Here is a 17,136-nt window from a genome sequence, read left to right as displayed (position 1 = left end):
TCCTAGACTAGAGCAAACCTCTCCTTCTGCAAACCTCCTAGCGGCAGCTTGCCATAATAAACGGAGGTCCAGAAAAGTAACTGAGATGTCCAGCGTCATATATTGAATCTGTAGCAGAATCAGGACCAGGACCGTGTCTCCCCCACTTCCCCCCACCCCCCACCCCCTGCAAGCACCATCCTCCTGCCCCAGCCAGCTTCACTAAAGGAAGACAGAGCCGTGCAAGGAGACCTGCAGGTAGACAATGAGCAGGCAGAGAGAGGCCCAGAAAAGGCACCAGCGGAGAGAGAAGAAGCTGTAGCCCGAGCCCTCCTGGAGCATGGGCTTAGAGGCACCAGAGGTGTAGGTCGCCTCCTCCTCCAGCAGCTTCTGGCTGGGCTTCCAGTGCACGATGCCCTCCTGGCAGGCCTCGCAGAACTCACTGCGGTGCGGCCCGCTGTCCGGGCGGCTGGCCACGTGGATGCGGTACTGGCCACCGTCCTCGTCGTAGCACTGCTCGCGCAGGCTGGTGATGAGGTTGTCCACCAGGCTCTCGATGTTCTCCTCCAGCATGCTGGACTCCTCCTGCCGCGCCATGCCACACTCATAGCAGAGCTGCTTGAAGACGCGCATGCGCACTGAGCCCATCCGCTGGGCGCGGTCCAGGTGCATGTGGAAGAGGATGACCACGTGGGGCGACTGCCAGGTATGCCAGCACCAGGAGCAGTGGAACCTGCCGGGGTGGGAGAGAGGGATGAAGATGGGTCTCTCTCCTGGCGGCAGCTTGCCCTGGACAAGTCCGGAAAGGAAGGGCCCTGTGTGCCTGGGCCTGTAGGTAGAAGCAGAGTGTTTACAGCCCCCTGGGTTCCTCAGTGCTCCAGGTAGGCTCCCCGGGAGACTGGAGCAGAACAGCTCCTCTGGAGTCTGGCTTCCCGCTATGCTCTCCAGCCTGCCTCCTGCGCGCCCTCTGGTGGACCCAGCTTCCCCCAAACTTGATGCACTCAGGACATGCACCTGGATGCTGCACAGTGGTTATACTCCCCTAATCTGGGCCTTATTTCTCATTTGTAAAATTCAGGTGACGGTGTCCAATAAGGAGGGTCAGACCTCCCGTGACTCTGATAGGGAGATGACCAGCACGTCTCACTCACGCAGCCTGCCTGCTCCAGGGAGAAGAGGAGACTCCTCTAACCTTGTCAAGCATAGACCACCAAGAATCCACCGGATGGATGGGTGGAGGGGTGATAGGCCAGCAGGAAGAGCACTGCAGAGTTTGGTCCCTGCTCCTTCACAAAGAACACTCTCTGTCTCTTGACAAATCACCCCTAGGTCCCACTCTGCCCTGCAGTAGAGAGTAGGAAAGTGGATCCTGCTCTGTCTCCTCCCCACATAAATGCATACATGAACACTCACCATGTTGTCTACCCTGGGCTCCCTGGAGTCCCAGCCCCAGGAAACATGAAGAGAAGTGGCCTGGGCCTCATCTAGCCGAGCCCAACTCCATCAACCCCCGCCCAATGCACTCATCACCTCCAGGAAAGTTCCTTCTACCCCTGGGATGAATCTTTACCAGGCCCCTGATCCAAAGGCTTTACAGGCAGGAAAGAGTCTATTGGGCTGAATCTTCCCTCATTATTGGCTCTCTCTGGGCCCCCTGTATGTTGGCCCTGAAGGACCTCTGATGAGGGACTCAATTCAATCCAACAGATACCACCAAGCATCACATAGCCCAGGCTGTGGAGTAGAGGTGATGCCAAGCCTGCTCCTGACCCCTTTGGCCCACGGACCACAAAGCACAGATCAGTACCTATCACCGCCCAAGCAGGATTGGCAGGGAGAGCAGCCTAAGTGGTCCTGAGCCAAAGGGCCCTTACCTCCATGCTGGCCAGAGCTATGGGACATCAGGACTCATGTGTCCCAAGGCTTAGAGATAGAGTGAGCCCATGCACAGAATAGGACAGAGCAGCAGTTCTCCAGCCCTGCCTGAGGCCAGCTGGGAGACACAGGCCACTAGCTTGGAATAGGACCAGCTGATCCCTGAGGCAAGGAGCTCAGCCCTTAAACTCCTGGGTCATAGTGTCCAAGTTTCCCGTCCTTTGTACCCCTTCCATCAGCCAGCTCAGAGGCTTCATGTTCTCAGCCTCCTCCTTCCAACTTTCTTAAATCAAGCCAATCTAGAGTTGTTTCCTCTCCCTCAAGCCAGACCTCAGATCTTAATCCCAAAATACTAGACCTAGCAGAAGGGGACCTTAAGGATCATCAGCCTTTCATTTTTTCTGAAATGAAACAGAAGCACTGAGAGAAAGAAAAACACAGTCAGGACCCAGCATATAACAGGTGTCCAATAAATGTCAAAGACAGGTTCACTCTGACATTTACAGGTCTTGAAGCAAGAATATAAATGCAAGCTCCCAACCCACAGCCTGCCTCCTGTCCCCACCCTTAGCATCATGCTGCTTCTGAGGGGCTTCATATATAAACATGTCTGAACATCCAGCCCATGTGTCCAATCCCTAGAACACAGCCACCTGTTGGCCTCCTGTCTTTGAATCGATGGACCCAAGGAAGAAGCTTGCTAAGACCCCTGAGATGAGCTTCAGGCGGCTTGGGCAGGAAATTCTGTGGTCCCAATCTCAAATCACGATATAGAAGAGGGAGAGGCATGTGGGCTTCAGATGAACATGTCTCCTTGGCCTATGGGAGAAACAGGGCTCCTATAAAGTATGCAATGCTAGGCCCTAAAAACCTAATGGAAGTCCTACCCAAAGCTAAGTCTTTTTGTGACAGACCCATAAATAATAGAGTCAGAAGGCACTTAATTGGTCATTAAGGCCAACCCCCTGCTTTTGCAAATATGAACACTGAGACCCAGATAGGGAAAGTGACCTGCCCAAGTCTACAGTTTCTAGAACATAGCAAGTGGCCAATGAGTGTTTTTGTGTTCAAATCAAATTGGATTGAGCTGACTGGACATACCTAGGACTAGAGCACAGACTCCCCATCCCTAAGCTAAGGCTTTCCCAGGTGACCTCATGGCATCGTCCCCTCAGTTCCCACCACTCTTTAAGAGATTATGAAAATAAGAAAACACTTAAAATGTCAGAGATTGCAGGGGCATTAAAGATATTACAGCTTTTCAATTACCATGAAAAACAGAGACTCAAAGACAGAACACAACCTGCAGGGCCACCTGGGAGTCAGTGGTACTGCTGGGATTAGAACCAAGACCTCTTTCACCTACCCATCATTCCTTCTCTGCCCCTTCCCTGACCTGTCACCAGGATGAGGCTCCACACATCTCTCACTGCCTCTGCCTGGAAGGTGCCCAGGGCTGTGCTCCAGGAATGCTTCCCTCCTTTCTGGCCTCTCACCTGCCTGAGGCATGCTGCTCCAGGTACTGCTTCCAGCCAGGGGCCAGCTCATTGGGCTTGAGGTTGGGGTCTATGATGAGCTCCCAGCTGTCCGCAGGCTTCGCCACCTCCATCTTCTCATAGAAGACTTTCTTCCACTCACAAGTGGTCAGGCTGGTAGACATGACCCTGTGGACAGGTCGGGAGTTTGAGCTCCACCTGAGTGAGAACACAGAAGGAGCCCAGATAGGTGCAGAGAAGTTCAGTCTCTGTGGTCTGAAAATCTGCATCACCGGGACCAGGAGGAAACAGGACCCAGCAACCTCCTTTGTCACCCTGGAGCCTGTTGCCATGGCAGCTAGGTGGGGCACCAAAAGCCAGGGCTGGGGAGGAGAGAAGTCTCAAGGGAGAGGTCCAGGGCCCTGAGCTGAGCTTGGGAAGCAGAGCTGCGTGTTGACACTAACTAACTGAAGCAAGCAGGGTGAGAGGCTCAGTCCAGACCAAACTCACCTTGGCCTCCAGGTCCCTCCAGGAGGCAGACAATTCAGTGGCCTTCCTTCATCATCCTTCCAGGCATTCTCCATATCATGTGCTATAGCAACTATGTCACCCTAGGGAGTCAAGAAGAAACAGGGATGGAGAGATGCAGAGCCTGCTGCTCCCACATCCCAGATGTGCTTGGACCATCATTTGCCATGTGCCAGGCATTAACTGCTTGACCTGTGTGCAGGACAAAGCAGGGATTAGTTCCCCTTCATCTAAATCAGGAAATTAAGGTTTACACAGCTCTGGTAGCTCAACCAACACTCAGAGCCAGGCCTTCCAAAATGAAGTTCATGTGTTCATTCATTACAGTACTGTTGAGCTCCTAATGCATAGGGGCTGAGAAAGAAGTGACAAGGTCCTTTTGCCTGGGGAGATCTCAGACCAGTTAGTGAGATGGAATCTAATTTAACCTGCTGTGAAAAGCACAGCAATAACATTTTAGATTCATAGAGTCATAGAATTATTAAAACTCATATTTGGTTCCTGGTCCCAGGCCTCACTGAGGCAGCTGCTGGAGGAACACATTTATTCTGTGTTGCAGGGTCCTGCAGCCTGTGCTGCTGCTACAAGAGGCCAGGCAATAGGAGCCCACAGCTCCCAGATGCCCAATTTAAAGACTTTAGGGACTAGGAGGGAACTTGCCCCCAAATTTGCATAATCCAAATGAAGGCAGGATCCCAAGAGGGAGGGAGGCAGTCTCAGCTGGGTAAAGGCCAGTCTATTTGGCAGCTAATTCCAAGTCTGCTCCAATATCTGTGTGGCCTTAAGATCTAGTTATTTCCCTCCATGGACTTCGTTCCTCTCACCTGCACAGGGGATGCTGTGCTACATGGCATCCAAGGCTTCCTTTACCTGTAATCATCATATGGCTCTTTAACCTGGAAATTGGTCCCCAGACATGTGGAGGCACACAGAGTGCAGGTCATGCAGAATTGAAAAGGGTTGCTGGGAAACAGAAGGGCAGTTTGCACTGTTGTATTCCAGCCGTGGCACTTGCACCCAAGTGGTTTTTGCATGGAGTGAAGTCGGGGACAAGACTATTGGATTTTTCTCTGGGAATGGAGAAATTAGGTTTGGGCTGAAGACCTCAGAAAAGACAAAACTGTGTCTTAGAGCCCTTGACTGTTAGCTCTAGAAAGGATCTTCATTTTTTTAAAAAAATCCAATTTCTTTATTGAATTCTCTACCTCTTAATCTCACTCTCCTGACATTGAATTATGACATCTGAAGTTCAGAAATGGGAAATGAATTGGCTGAGGCCTCAGGACTGGGCTGCTCAACCCTCATGGGGGCACTCTCAGCAGTCAGCTTCCAGCCCAAGTGAGATGGGGGACTCTTAATTCTGAGAAATGGAATGAACTGCAGAGCTTAGAGGCACCTGCTAGGAGTAAATCTCTGAGAAATACTGTTCCATCATTCCCAGAAAAAATATTGACAAAGAAAAAAACCCCCACAAAAACACAGAGGGTGAGAATCATCAGGGTTTATCTGTTTGTCTTTGCCCAAATGATGCAATCCCCCTTAGGCCTACTATAAGGTTTAATTTAGAATGGGAGCCCTCTAAGCAGAGACTAATATAATTCATCTTTCTGTACAACAGCCCTGTTTTCTCTAAAGAAACAAACTTGCTTGTGAAACAATCAATGAACACAGTTACTACCTCAGTTTTCTGCAAATGTCACTGGGTTGCTTCAGAAATCACAATTTAAGAGCTCACTGAGGTATAAATGTGTCCAGCTGTAGCCACATCACACTCTGGCAGGTTTGTTATATGTTGCTGCCATATTTTTAATCTGTATGACACTTTTTGAAATAAAAGAATGTTTATTCATTTGTAAAATAAAATACTATGAACTTACATTCTTCCAACAAAATTAGCAAAGGAGAGAGGGATAAAAGAGTTAAACCCCTCTTCAATTTGGAAAGTGAGTTAATAAACACTTTTGTAAAATGTCCATTACTTAAATGTTACTTATTAGAATAATACAGAGAATGTCAATGTGGAGCCAAAAATATAAAAGTAATGAAGGGTTGCAGGGGCGGGGGGAGGTGAGATGAGCAGATACCACCTAGGGGATTTTGAAAACTATATGTACCCTTACCCCAGAGATTCCAGTACATGGTCTTGAGGTGGTGTATACAGTACTACCTCAACCCACTCCAGTCCTGAGAAAAAACAGCCATTGTTACTGAAGGGAATATGTTTTCCCACAAGCATCTTGGGTCAAAAAAAAAAAAGTTAGCCTTTTCAAGTTTACCAATTGAAAGAGTTTATAAGTAGCATCACTATAGCTGCTATAGCACAATATCGATCTGTAGCCCCAGCATATAGATGCTTCTCAAAACAGTGGTTGACATGTCTAATATGTCTGAGTGAAGTAGAATTTTATTTAAAAACTAGAGGCTTGGTGCATGAAATTCGTGCACGGGGGTAGGGGGTGTTCCCTCAGCCCAGCCTGCACCCACTCCAATCAGGGACCCTCGGGGGATGTCTGACCACAGGTTTAGACCTGATTCCTGTGGATCGGACACCCCTCTCACAATCTGGGACCGCTGGCTCCTAACCACTCACCTGCCTGCCTGCCTGATTGCCCCCAACCCCTCTGCCTGCCTGCCTGATCGCCCCTAACTGCCTCTGCCTTCCTGCCTAATCACCCCTAACTGCCCTCCTCTGCAGGCCTGATATGCCCCCAACTGCCCTCCTCTGCCGGCCAATTTGGTTCTGATTGGTCAGTTTCTATGCCAGTCAGCATCAAAAGCTCTGCCTCCTAGTCTGCCATTGACTCCTTACATTCACCCAGATTTGGTTCTGATTGGCCAGTTTCTATGCTAGTCAATGTCTCTGGGCCTATCAATGGGGCCTGATCAGAAAGGCAGGGCTGATCAGCAGCCCCGGTGGAGGCCTGGAGAGAAATGGAGGCATGGCTGTTGGTCAGGCAGGGAGAGAAAGAGAGGCAAGTTCTGATCAATGGCTGCCACAGAGGCTACGGATCAGATGCTGCCTCTCTCTCTGCAGGCCTCTCTCTGGGCCTGATCCGCAGCCCCCTAGGCAGTCAGTGCTGGGTCAGGGCGCCTGCAGTGGCCCCAGTCAGTGCTGGTCGCCATGGCAACCCAGCACTGACTTCCGGTTGGTCAAGCCTTCAGTTACAACGATCCTTACGACCCTGGCTCTTTATTATATAGATTAGATATCCTCATCCAGCCTGCATGGCTCAGTGGTTGAGTGTCCACCTATGAACCAGGAGGTCACATGTCACGGTTTGATTCCTAATCAGGGCACATGCCTGGTTGCAGGCTTGATCCCCAGTAGTGGGTGTGCAGGAGGCAGCCAATCAATGATTCTCTCTCATCACTGATGTTTTTATCTCTCTCCTCCCTTCCTCTCTGAAATCAATAAAAAATTTTTTAAAACATTAGATATCCTCCTTGAGGCTAGGTTTGGGTAGATCCAGTGTTTCTCCTCTTTATGATAACAAGCAATTGTGTTAAGTTGATAGCACCAATAAGAATAGTCTTCTAGTCCTGTGACTATAAGCCTGATTCCAAGAAGCTATGAGCAGCAGGGCTCCCCTTCCATCCCACTGTGAACACATATTACATGGCTCCTGTGTTATTGGAATTCACATTTAATGTGAGTTGTAAAGAACGTACACTGAAAGCTCTATTTTGACCTAATGATGGGGGACCCATCATAAATTCACACTGATATTTTCCAATGGTGTTTAACATTGCCTCATTGCAAAACTATTTGGGGAAAATGGCCCTTAGAAGCTTTATTGACGATATAAACTTGTTAAAAACATTTAATATTTAAATTTTGAGTATCAATTGCTTACCAGGTTATAAACTATTTATTTCTCCATTTCTCATGACACTTGATTCAGTAGCTCTCAATTGGCAGTGCACAACAGAGCTTTCTATGGAGTTGTTTTGGATAGAGTAAAGGTGCTTCCCATTCCTTCTGCAGAGGGGTCTGGATATGCAAGAAGCTAGAAGTAATCAGAACCTAAGGCTAAGGCCCATTATTGATATGCAAATCTGATCAGGTTGAAGCTTGAAATAATTCAGTGATTCCACATTCCCTCTAAAATAGAGTCTTAACTCTTTGCACAACATTAAAAAACCCTTTATAATCCAGGTCCCACACATCTCTCAGGCCTCACCTGTTATTACTCTTCTCTGATGGAGGTGTACTAAATGATAGGGAGTTTAAATTGTCAATAAAGGTTCTATGGACCATTTTCGCCAATGGGGATTCATGAACTAGATCCACTCATGCTTCTAAGTCTGCACTAGTTCATCAGCATTTGTCAAATGAACAGACATCCACAGGATACCTCCATCAAAGTGCTTTAAATCTCCTAGCTGGTTTTTAAAATATAATATTCCAGGAGGACAGGAAACTCTTAACCTGAATTTATGCTAGTAGGCAGGAAAAGAAGGAGTTTGAAAACAATTTACACTAGGGAGTAAAATCTGTGATGATAAAGTAGACATGTAGGTACAAGAGGCATAAGACTTACTTAATCTGTGTCACTCCAGGCAAAGCAATTAAGCAAAGTCCAAGAGGGTGAGGAAACCTTAAGGTTAGTCCAGAATGGTTTCAATGTCCAGGGGACCTATTGATGGAAACTGGTCAGAGTACTACACCAAACTCATGGGTAACTGCAGTTTCCACATGGGAGTCCAGGTCATTCTTCCAAGAGACTTTATATGATGCAAGAAACAGCAGAAGCTGCAACCCAGTTCTTGTAGCACCAGGAATTGGGCAAAGAAACAACAAATTATTTCCTCATCTTAAAAACTTGTTGGGAAGAAAATTATAATAAACCTTAATTATAAAAGTTAATAGTGATAGATGCTTACTTTGTATCATGAGTGTTTCTAACTACATGGCATAAATTAAGTCATTTAAGCACACAAGAACTCAATGAGCTCAATACCATAACTATTCTCCCCTTTTTACATGTAAGTAAACTGAGGCACAGACAGGCAAAGTAATTTACTCAGGTTGACATAGTTAGTAAGTGACAGTTCCAGGATTTGTACCCAAACAGTCTGGCTCACCTACTACATGCAATTATCCACCAAACTCATTGTAAAACTTCAAACAAATAAAAACATATATTAACAAATAAATGAAAGTTCCACTTTCTTTTTACCCTACCTCTCTCTGACCTTCATTTTTTTTTTGGCCAAGTTATTGGTAAAATTTTAGAATTTACTTGATTATAAAATGTATTTGATAAAAAATAAATTATGATGTTTTTGAAAAATCTCTATAACTCTTTAAAATGTTACATACCATCAATATTTTTCCAGTTTGGTACGTGATGATTTATGAGACACGGAGTCTTGTTTGTGAATCTGTGTTAGCTCCTGAGCTAACCCCCCCCCCCCCCACCTCCGCTGACACCAGCATCAGCACCTCAGCAGCAGGGTCCTGCTGGGCCCACCTGCTGCACAGACACTGCCTTGTTATCATTATAACACTGCCTCTATGTGAAAATCACTACCCAAAGGAGGAAACTTTATTAAAAGTTGATAAAGTGGTTCATTTGTGATGTGAGGCCATGCTTTGGCAACTTAGGATTCTCTCTAAACGTGAATCCAGTAAAAGTCAGAGTGCCTTTGCAAATATGTCTGAGTTTTTGACTTGGGGGATTCCTGAAGTCTAGGAACTATTCTCTGGAACTGTCAAAGGTCTACTCTGTTGGCATAAAGGCCTCTGTGGAGAGCCAGACGACTTAGGTTCTTGTTTCAAACTTGTATTCACCCAGATCAATCGCTTTCATTTCCTGGGCGTTGATTTTCTATTTGCAAATTTCAAAAGTGCTGACCTTGACAGCCCTGTTCACTCTGCGGTTTTGGTGTCTGAGGGCACCGTGAAAAGGAAAGTGCTCTCACCGACCCACACAGACACCCATTTAGAAGCCTGTAACTGGCACCTAGACTGTGTCTGCTCACCTTGTCTCGGTTTTGGTTTACTTTTGCTTTCAGTGTCCCACGGCTTCTTTTGGCTTTGCTGTACTTACGGATCCAAGGGGATGGAGACGGTGGCCACTGCAGGGTCTGTTTTTTTAGTCCATTAGCAAACAGTTATTGACTCCCTGTTCCTGCGAAGAGTCGGGTGAGGCTCTGAGGCTGTTGGGATGACCAATACACCGTCCCTGCCCTCCGGGACTCAGTCTAGGGCAGCGTAGTGCTGCCATTGTTTACAGCCTTGAAACAATCACACCTTCACTGCGCGACATCCTATCCGTCAACTCTTGGCTGGTTCTCTTGCTCCAACTCCTGCCCTCTTCTTCTCTCACCCACAGTTGTCCAGAGGCAAAGTTTTCTTCAATTTACAGACAAATGGAATTTCTGTAGTTCCCTTTTTATTATTGATGTTTAACTTAATTGCGTTTTCTTGAGAGAATGTTCTTTCTTTATTAACCTTTTCTGTATTTAGTTTTTAAACATTTATATTGAATCTATTTAGAGAGATACTATACTATTATAATTAAAGCCTCAGATTCTAGAACCAGATCTAGATTTTAAGCTCAGTTGTGCCAGTTACAGGCTTCTAAATTACACTGATGAAGAACAAATTAGTGATTGCCAGGGGTTAGTGATGAAGGGAGGAGGAGAGGATGGCTATGAGGAAGTTTTGTGGGAAGGGGATAGTTGTGTATCTTGGTTGTGATAGTGGCTCTATGAATCTACAAACACACACACACATGGGTGCATGTAAAACTGGTGAAAGTTGGATAAGATTTGTGGATTATATCAACTGCAACAACTTCCTAGCTTTTTTTTTTTTTAGTATGTTTTTATTGATTTTCAGAGAGACAGAAAGGAAGAGGGATAGAGAAATAGAAACATCAATGAGAGAGAAGCATCATCGATTGGCTGCCTCCTGAACATCCCCTTCAGGGGACTAAGCCTGCAACCTGAGCATGTGCCATGACCAGTAATCGAACTGGTGACCTCTTGGTTCCTGGGTCGACACTCAACCACTGAGCCACGCCACTTCCTGGCTTTGATATTGTGTTATAATTATGTAAGATGTTACCCTTGGTGGAAACTGGGTGGGGAAGGGTACACAAGACTTCTCTGTACTATTTTTGTAATTTCCTGAGAACCTATAATTACTTAAAAATCAAGTTTTTTTAAAAAAAATATCCTGGAACATTGTGAGCATTCAATCAATGTTAGTATTATTTTGTCATAGCTCTCACATTTTCCTGCATTTAATATATATTAATTTTGAAAGTACATAAACAGCCCTACATGTTATTTAAAAAAATAACAACATTGTACCTCAACAAAGTTACTGTTAAATATATAGGAATTTTGGGCCCCTTGAGCACTGTTAGATAGGTTAGTTTTTTATAACTAGTGTCATTTTGTATGGCCCTTTTGAGTTGTGATAATATCGGAAGCAGGTATAAGGAAGCCCCAAATCCTGGGTCTGGGAATGTTGGTCACCTGGATGCAGGAAACTCTGGAAAGAGTAGATGAGAAATTGCCTCCAGCATTTGAACTCTCTGGTTTTGATGAGTGATTTCTATTCCCAGGACTCCTAGTGAGAGCAATCACCCATCCTGTCTCCCAGTTAGTTACTTAGGCAAGAAAAGCCACTGTCGCGGTTTCCAGAGGGGCCTTTGAGAGCATCCTGTGCAGCCTTTCATTTACAGTCAGAAACTGAAGGCCAGGGAGAAGAAGCTTCCTGCACAAGGCCAGTTACCTTAATCCAGGCCAGAGCTGTTTGTCCTGGATCTCACTGTGGCCAGCAGGGATTAGATGATGCCTCCCCGCAACGACTACCCAGGGTCACTGAGTATGATCAGGAGAGGAAAGCTCAGAGGGCACCCCTCCTCCCCTCAGACATGGAAGGGGAGCGGAGAGGTGCCCATGGTGCAGCCAGTCCACACCTGGTACCAGGCATCTGGAGCTCAGGGCATCACTGTGACATAGATGGCAGCTGAAGGACATGCCCTGGAGGCTTCCTCTCTACATTCAGAATTTGAGGTTTTTAAAAATATATATGTTTTTTTAATTTTGAGAGAGAGAGAGAGGAAGGGAAGGGATAGAGAGATAGCAACATCAGTGAGAGAGAAACATCATCGATTGACTGCCTCCTGCATGCCCCCTTCTGGGGATCAAGCCCTCAACCCTGGCTTGTGCCCTAACTGGGAATCTAACCAGTGACTTCTTGGTTCCTGGGTCGACACTCAACCACTGAGCCACACTAGCCGGGCAGAATTTGAGATTTTGACTGAAAGAGAATCTCAGTTCTAAAATCCTAAACTCTCTTCATAGACAATGTTGCTCGGTTAAAAAGCTGTGTCCTGGGTGCATGAATATAGGAGCACCTTTTTGTTCAGTCATCCGGGCTATTTGAGCTCCTCACTGCAAGTCATTCCCATCCCTGCCACTCACTAGCCCTGCATGCCTAGCCTCTTCTCTCTGAATCTGTTTCTTCATCCACCAAGTGAGATTTTACTTCCTTAACTGGCAAGATTGTGGTTCAGATTAGGTGAGCTCTTGGAAATGAAAGCCACTGGTGACCTGTAACGTTAGTTACACTTATTGTCGTCATCTCACAAGCTCCTGCCTCCCTCCAGGCTTCTATTCTGGATTGGCCTCCTTTGCCTGAGATATGACCCCCCTCATTTCCAAGGAGAACTGCAAACCTGAAACTCAAAGGAATAACTTTCAGAGTGGAAATTTACACACCCAAGTAGGTCTCTGAAGGAGAGGTGTTGGCTCCAGAGGGCCTCAAATCACATCCCATAAAACCACTAGCCAATTCCGTTGGATGGCTTCACCCAAGATGAAGAAGAGGGTTAGAGGAAGGGAACTGGCACAAAGGCATAGAAGGCCAACTAGAAAAAATAGCACTGACCCCATTTACACCACCTTGCTTCCCTGGAACCAGATAAAGCGGCGCCTTGGCCATCACTGCTTGGCCTACGCTGCCATCTTGTGGCTGTATTCTAGACTGCACTGGGAGAACTGTCTCCTAAAACCTAGGTGCCAGAGGAGCAATAAACACCAAGTGGAACCCTAAAGCACACACTCACTCTCTCACTGCTTCTTTCAACAAACCTGAACAGATGGTTTCCAGGGTGAGAAAATTCATGGACGGTTTATATTGAAGGACTTCCTGGCTAGGGGTGGTGGCAGAGTTGGGGAAAAAGGACATGATGAGGTGGTGGGTGTAGTGTGTACGAAGACACTGGTATGTTTGGGAAAGGATGCATTTCTTTATGTGACTTCATGTTAGGGAACACCAGGTAGAAATAGTGGCAGCAGGGACAAGGTACAAAGAAGAGGTGAGGATGGTGCCACTTTCTGAGAGTATATCACCAGCCCCCCTTCCTCAAACAATTTCTGTCATAGGTTAAATTGTACATCCTCCAAAATTCGTTTGCTAAAGTCCTAACCTTCATACCTGAGACTATGACCTGATTTGGAAATAGGGTGGTTGCAGGTATCATCGGTGAAGATGAGGTCATCAGGGCAGGCTCTACTCCAATTTGATTGGGATCCATATGGAAGGGGGAAGTCTGGACACACAGGGAGAACGCCATGTGAAGATGCAGACAGATATCAAGGTGATGCTTCTACAAGTGAAGGATTGCGAGCAAGCCACCAGAAACTAGGGGAGAAGACGGGAATAGGATTCTTCCTCACAGCCCTCAGAAGGAACCAAAAGTGGACACCTTGATCTGTCTTCTGGCCTCCAGAACTGTGAGACAATACGTTTCTGTTGTGGGAGTCACTCCACTGGTGGCAGCCCTAGCAAACCAAACCACCTGCGGAGACATGGCTTCCACTGGCCAAGTCAAGGTGGGCTGCTGTCTTGACAGAAGAAGCACTGCAGCTCCACAGAAGGGAAGGGAGACCCTTGAAAGCCCTGAGAAGGCTTCTGCCTGGTAAACCCTCAAAAAACAGCTTGCCATTCTGAGCACACCCCTCACAAGGCCCCTGAATCCTCAGGAATGCCATTTATCAGCTATAATGTTGTAACGCTTTGTGTTTCTTTGAGATTCTGCTTCCATATTTATCCTTGTTTGGTTTTCCCAACTTGACTGCCCACACCTTGAAGAATGGGACAATGTTACAAGCCAAACTGGGAGTCAGGAGACCTCTTCCAAAGAAGTTCTTGGTGTGACCTTTTAAGTGTGTCCCTTTCCCCTCTAACCTGGTTTCTTCACTTGTAGAATAGAATCATAATCACTAAGGCCCCTCCAGTTGTAATATTTGGCTCTGACCCTAAGCCTGCTTGTTGTGCAAAAGGCAGGGAGAGATCCAGGGAGCTCATCTCTGAGAAGTGCTGAGAAGTCTGTCATTGCTGTTGAATGAGTCAGACTCACTGACTAAGAGGTTAACCCTGGGCCTTAGGAAGTATTATAATAGTTCAGGCTTCCAAGATCCATGGGTCCCCTTCCTAGACTGCAAAGCCCTCCCGTCTCAATGCCTGTGTTTCTGGAATGCCGCTTCCTTAGGAATCACTGAGGCTTTCTTCTCCTTCACTGAAGGTGCATGGTCCTGTACACTGGATCATGTATGCTCACAGGGACTGGGCTCCTGTATGCCTCTTAGAAGCTTCCTGTAGTTGCTTTGGGGCTTGGAGGAACATTGTCTTTCCAAGTGGTTACAGTATTTGGAGTAGACCACTTTTTGGGTCTTACCTGGGAGGGATCACAGCATACCTCAGCCTTTACTACCAAGAGCCTAGACTCAATTTAAGAGTATATAAGGGTCTTCCCAGTGGCAGACACCTCAAAGACCTGGACACCTGAGTAAAATGTGCTCTTTGGTTCCAGAAACAGATACTCACACAGACCAGGCCAACTATGGTGTAGGAATAGAGGCAGGGACCTTATTATGAAGTGTTTATAAGATGAATTGAATCTTCTAGAAACCTAAAACCAGAGAGAATCCCTCAATCAATGACAAGCTTCCTAGAACTTGATACTGGAAGGTCACCCTTGTTCCAAGCCTCCTCCTTGGGGGACCTCATTCCAATGCCCTGCCATTAATGCGACCCCCCCCCCCACTCTCCACAGGTCAGCTTCTCTGTGCTTCTCTGCCCTAGTCTCATTCTCTTAGTGTTTTCCAAAATGCCTCCGGTAGAACACAGAACAATTTTGAAAAGGCATGTGAATGAACATTTTTATTTTGGATGCTATTTAATTTATACTTGGGGAAAATATATCTAAAATGTGAGTTGATTGAAAGAAAAATAATATATATATATATATGTGTGTGTGTATATATATATATATATATATATATGTATATTTTCAAGGTGAGATGCTATAGCAAAATCATGAAGATGGATGACAAGTGAATGAAATTTGAGAAACACTGGACTGGCTGGTGGTTCTATGTTTCAGGAAAAATTCCCAGGACCATCTTGGTGGCCCAACATATTAGCATCCTCTACTTAGGCAACACTTTACATGCCACACATAATAGACCACAGACCTGCCTGTGGTTGGTTGGCCTTGGATGCACTGTCCATCCTTAGATAAATTAGTGGTCAGGGGAGTGGTCACATGCTATGAGATATGGCTACCCAAGTTCTGACTCTAGCAGAGACTGAGACAAAGTTTCTGGTGTAGCAGCTTCTGTGGGCAGGTGCAGTGTGGTGTGTTTTTATGGGCTCCTGGTTCAATCGTAACTCTTGGGCACTGTCTCTATCCTGGAGTTTCCGAGGTGGGCATGCGGTTTCCATCCCCCCTATAAACTGCTTTGAAGGGTGACTTTGAGAATTTAATGTGATCATTGACACAAAAGTGCTTTGAAAATCATAACCACCTCACAAATGCAAGATGTTATTATCACTGCTTAACACACTTTTTGCTATGAGTGGCACAGAGGGAAGAATGGGAACCCGGATTCCAAAGATAGCTCATTTTCCTCAAGAAAAGAAAAAGATTGAAGTTTCACCAACGACCAGTTGTCTGAACTCAGACTAGTTAGCCACTACTTGGCTGGGTGACCTCGGCTGAGTCCCTGCCTCAGTTTCCTTATATCTGAAATGGGAACATTTGCATCTGTTCTTCCTTATCTCCGATTGGAGTGAGGAGCAGAAGCCCACCCTCTACTCTCTGTGCCCGGACACCGGGTGAGGACAGTGGGCAAGTTCTTGCATGTCTCCTGTCTCAGTCCTTTCATGGGTAGAGATGACAGACTTGAATTAGGTGATCCTTATGCCCCATCCTTTCCAGCTTCTAAGCTGCTCTGCTTGATTCCAACCACCCCTCTTCTCTGGGTCTACCCTCCAACCACCACCCTGGTCCTGAGAAACCTTCCCCTTAAAAATCCCACAAAACAGAGAAGGACCTCAGGCGCCGCTGTTTTGAAAGTTATGTGTTTGTGAAATGTTGCATTCATGTCAGGCTTTTGAAATAAAAATTCTCTATTCCCTTTACCCTAGCTTATCTGTTTAGAGATGTTTGCTTTTTACTTGTTATTGATCGTCAATTGGCTACAGTTACTCTTTGATCTTCTCTTTTGTTTGAACTTGAAGCCACCCACACTGTCTGCCTGGGCCCCCTAGTCTCTTTATTAAACAGTAATGATATATAAACAAACTCCTAGCCCCTCAGGGAACCAAGGGGCTCTAGGGCCAGCCTCCCTCGGGCCTGTGAATTGTCATTCCTGAAGCTGTCTGTTTTTTAAGTTCTTTTGCCAAGTTTCTATGGGAGCAGAGGGATCACTTTCTCCCTTTTCAAAGAGCAGGGTGAGCTGAGGCCTCGAGCTGGCAAGTCCTTTAAAGTCACTTTCAAAGGAAACCTGAGCTGGAAGGCCATGTGCCTGGCAGAGAGGAGTGTGACTTTCAGAGGCTCTCTCTCAGGCTTTGGGTGGTCAGCTCCCGGGAGCTTCCCAGCACGTGCTCAGGGCCTGCTGCAAAGGCGCTGCCAGGACACACCATCCTGCCACCAGCCACACAAGGACTCAGGAAAGGCTCTGGTTCATGTCCCTGCCCCGCGGTCAGGGGGGTGTACAGGCATTCTCCTCTGGGCCAGGGGCCAGGACCACGCTTGTCCTCCCTGTTCTTTGGCCTTGTCAATCAAACTTGGCATTTTTTTTTGAGGTAAATTAAAACTAGGTGCCAAATAAGCTAGGATGAATTTATGTCTGAATCGACATCATAAGTGATCTAGATAATCCAATCCCCTCATGGGCAGGCTGGAAGGGGGACCCAGAGGACAATGATTGTCCCCCACACATGGGAGGAGATGGCTGACCTCCACCA

General features: G+C 46.6%; 1 protein-coding gene across 1 annotated transcript; it reads right to left on the bottom strand.

The window, feature by feature from the left end:
• Positions 1–201: 201 nt before the first annotated feature.
• RTP2 (receptor transporter protein 2) lies at positions 202–3,529 on the bottom strand. Its single transcript, XM_070403776.1, has 2 exons — positions 3,351–3,529; positions 202–712 (listed from the first exon to the last, which is right to left on the bottom strand). Exons 1-2 carry the CDS (start codon positions 3,512–3,514, stop codon positions 202–204), a joined length of 675 nt encoding a protein of 224 aa, XP_070259877.1. The 5' UTR covers positions 3,515–3,529.
• Positions 3,530–17,136: the final 13,607 nt, after the last annotated feature.

Source organism: Myotis yumanensis, unplaced genomic scaffold (genome assembly GCF_028538775.1).
Source record: "Myotis yumanensis isolate MYYU_CA2020_CCGP unplaced genomic scaffold, mMyoYum1.0.hap1 SCAF_2, whole genome shotgun sequence".
NCBI classification, from domain to species: domain Eukaryota; kingdom Metazoa; phylum Chordata; class Mammalia; order Chiroptera; family Vespertilionidae; genus Myotis; species Myotis yumanensis.
This window is presented reverse-complemented; position numbering and strand designations above follow the sequence as displayed.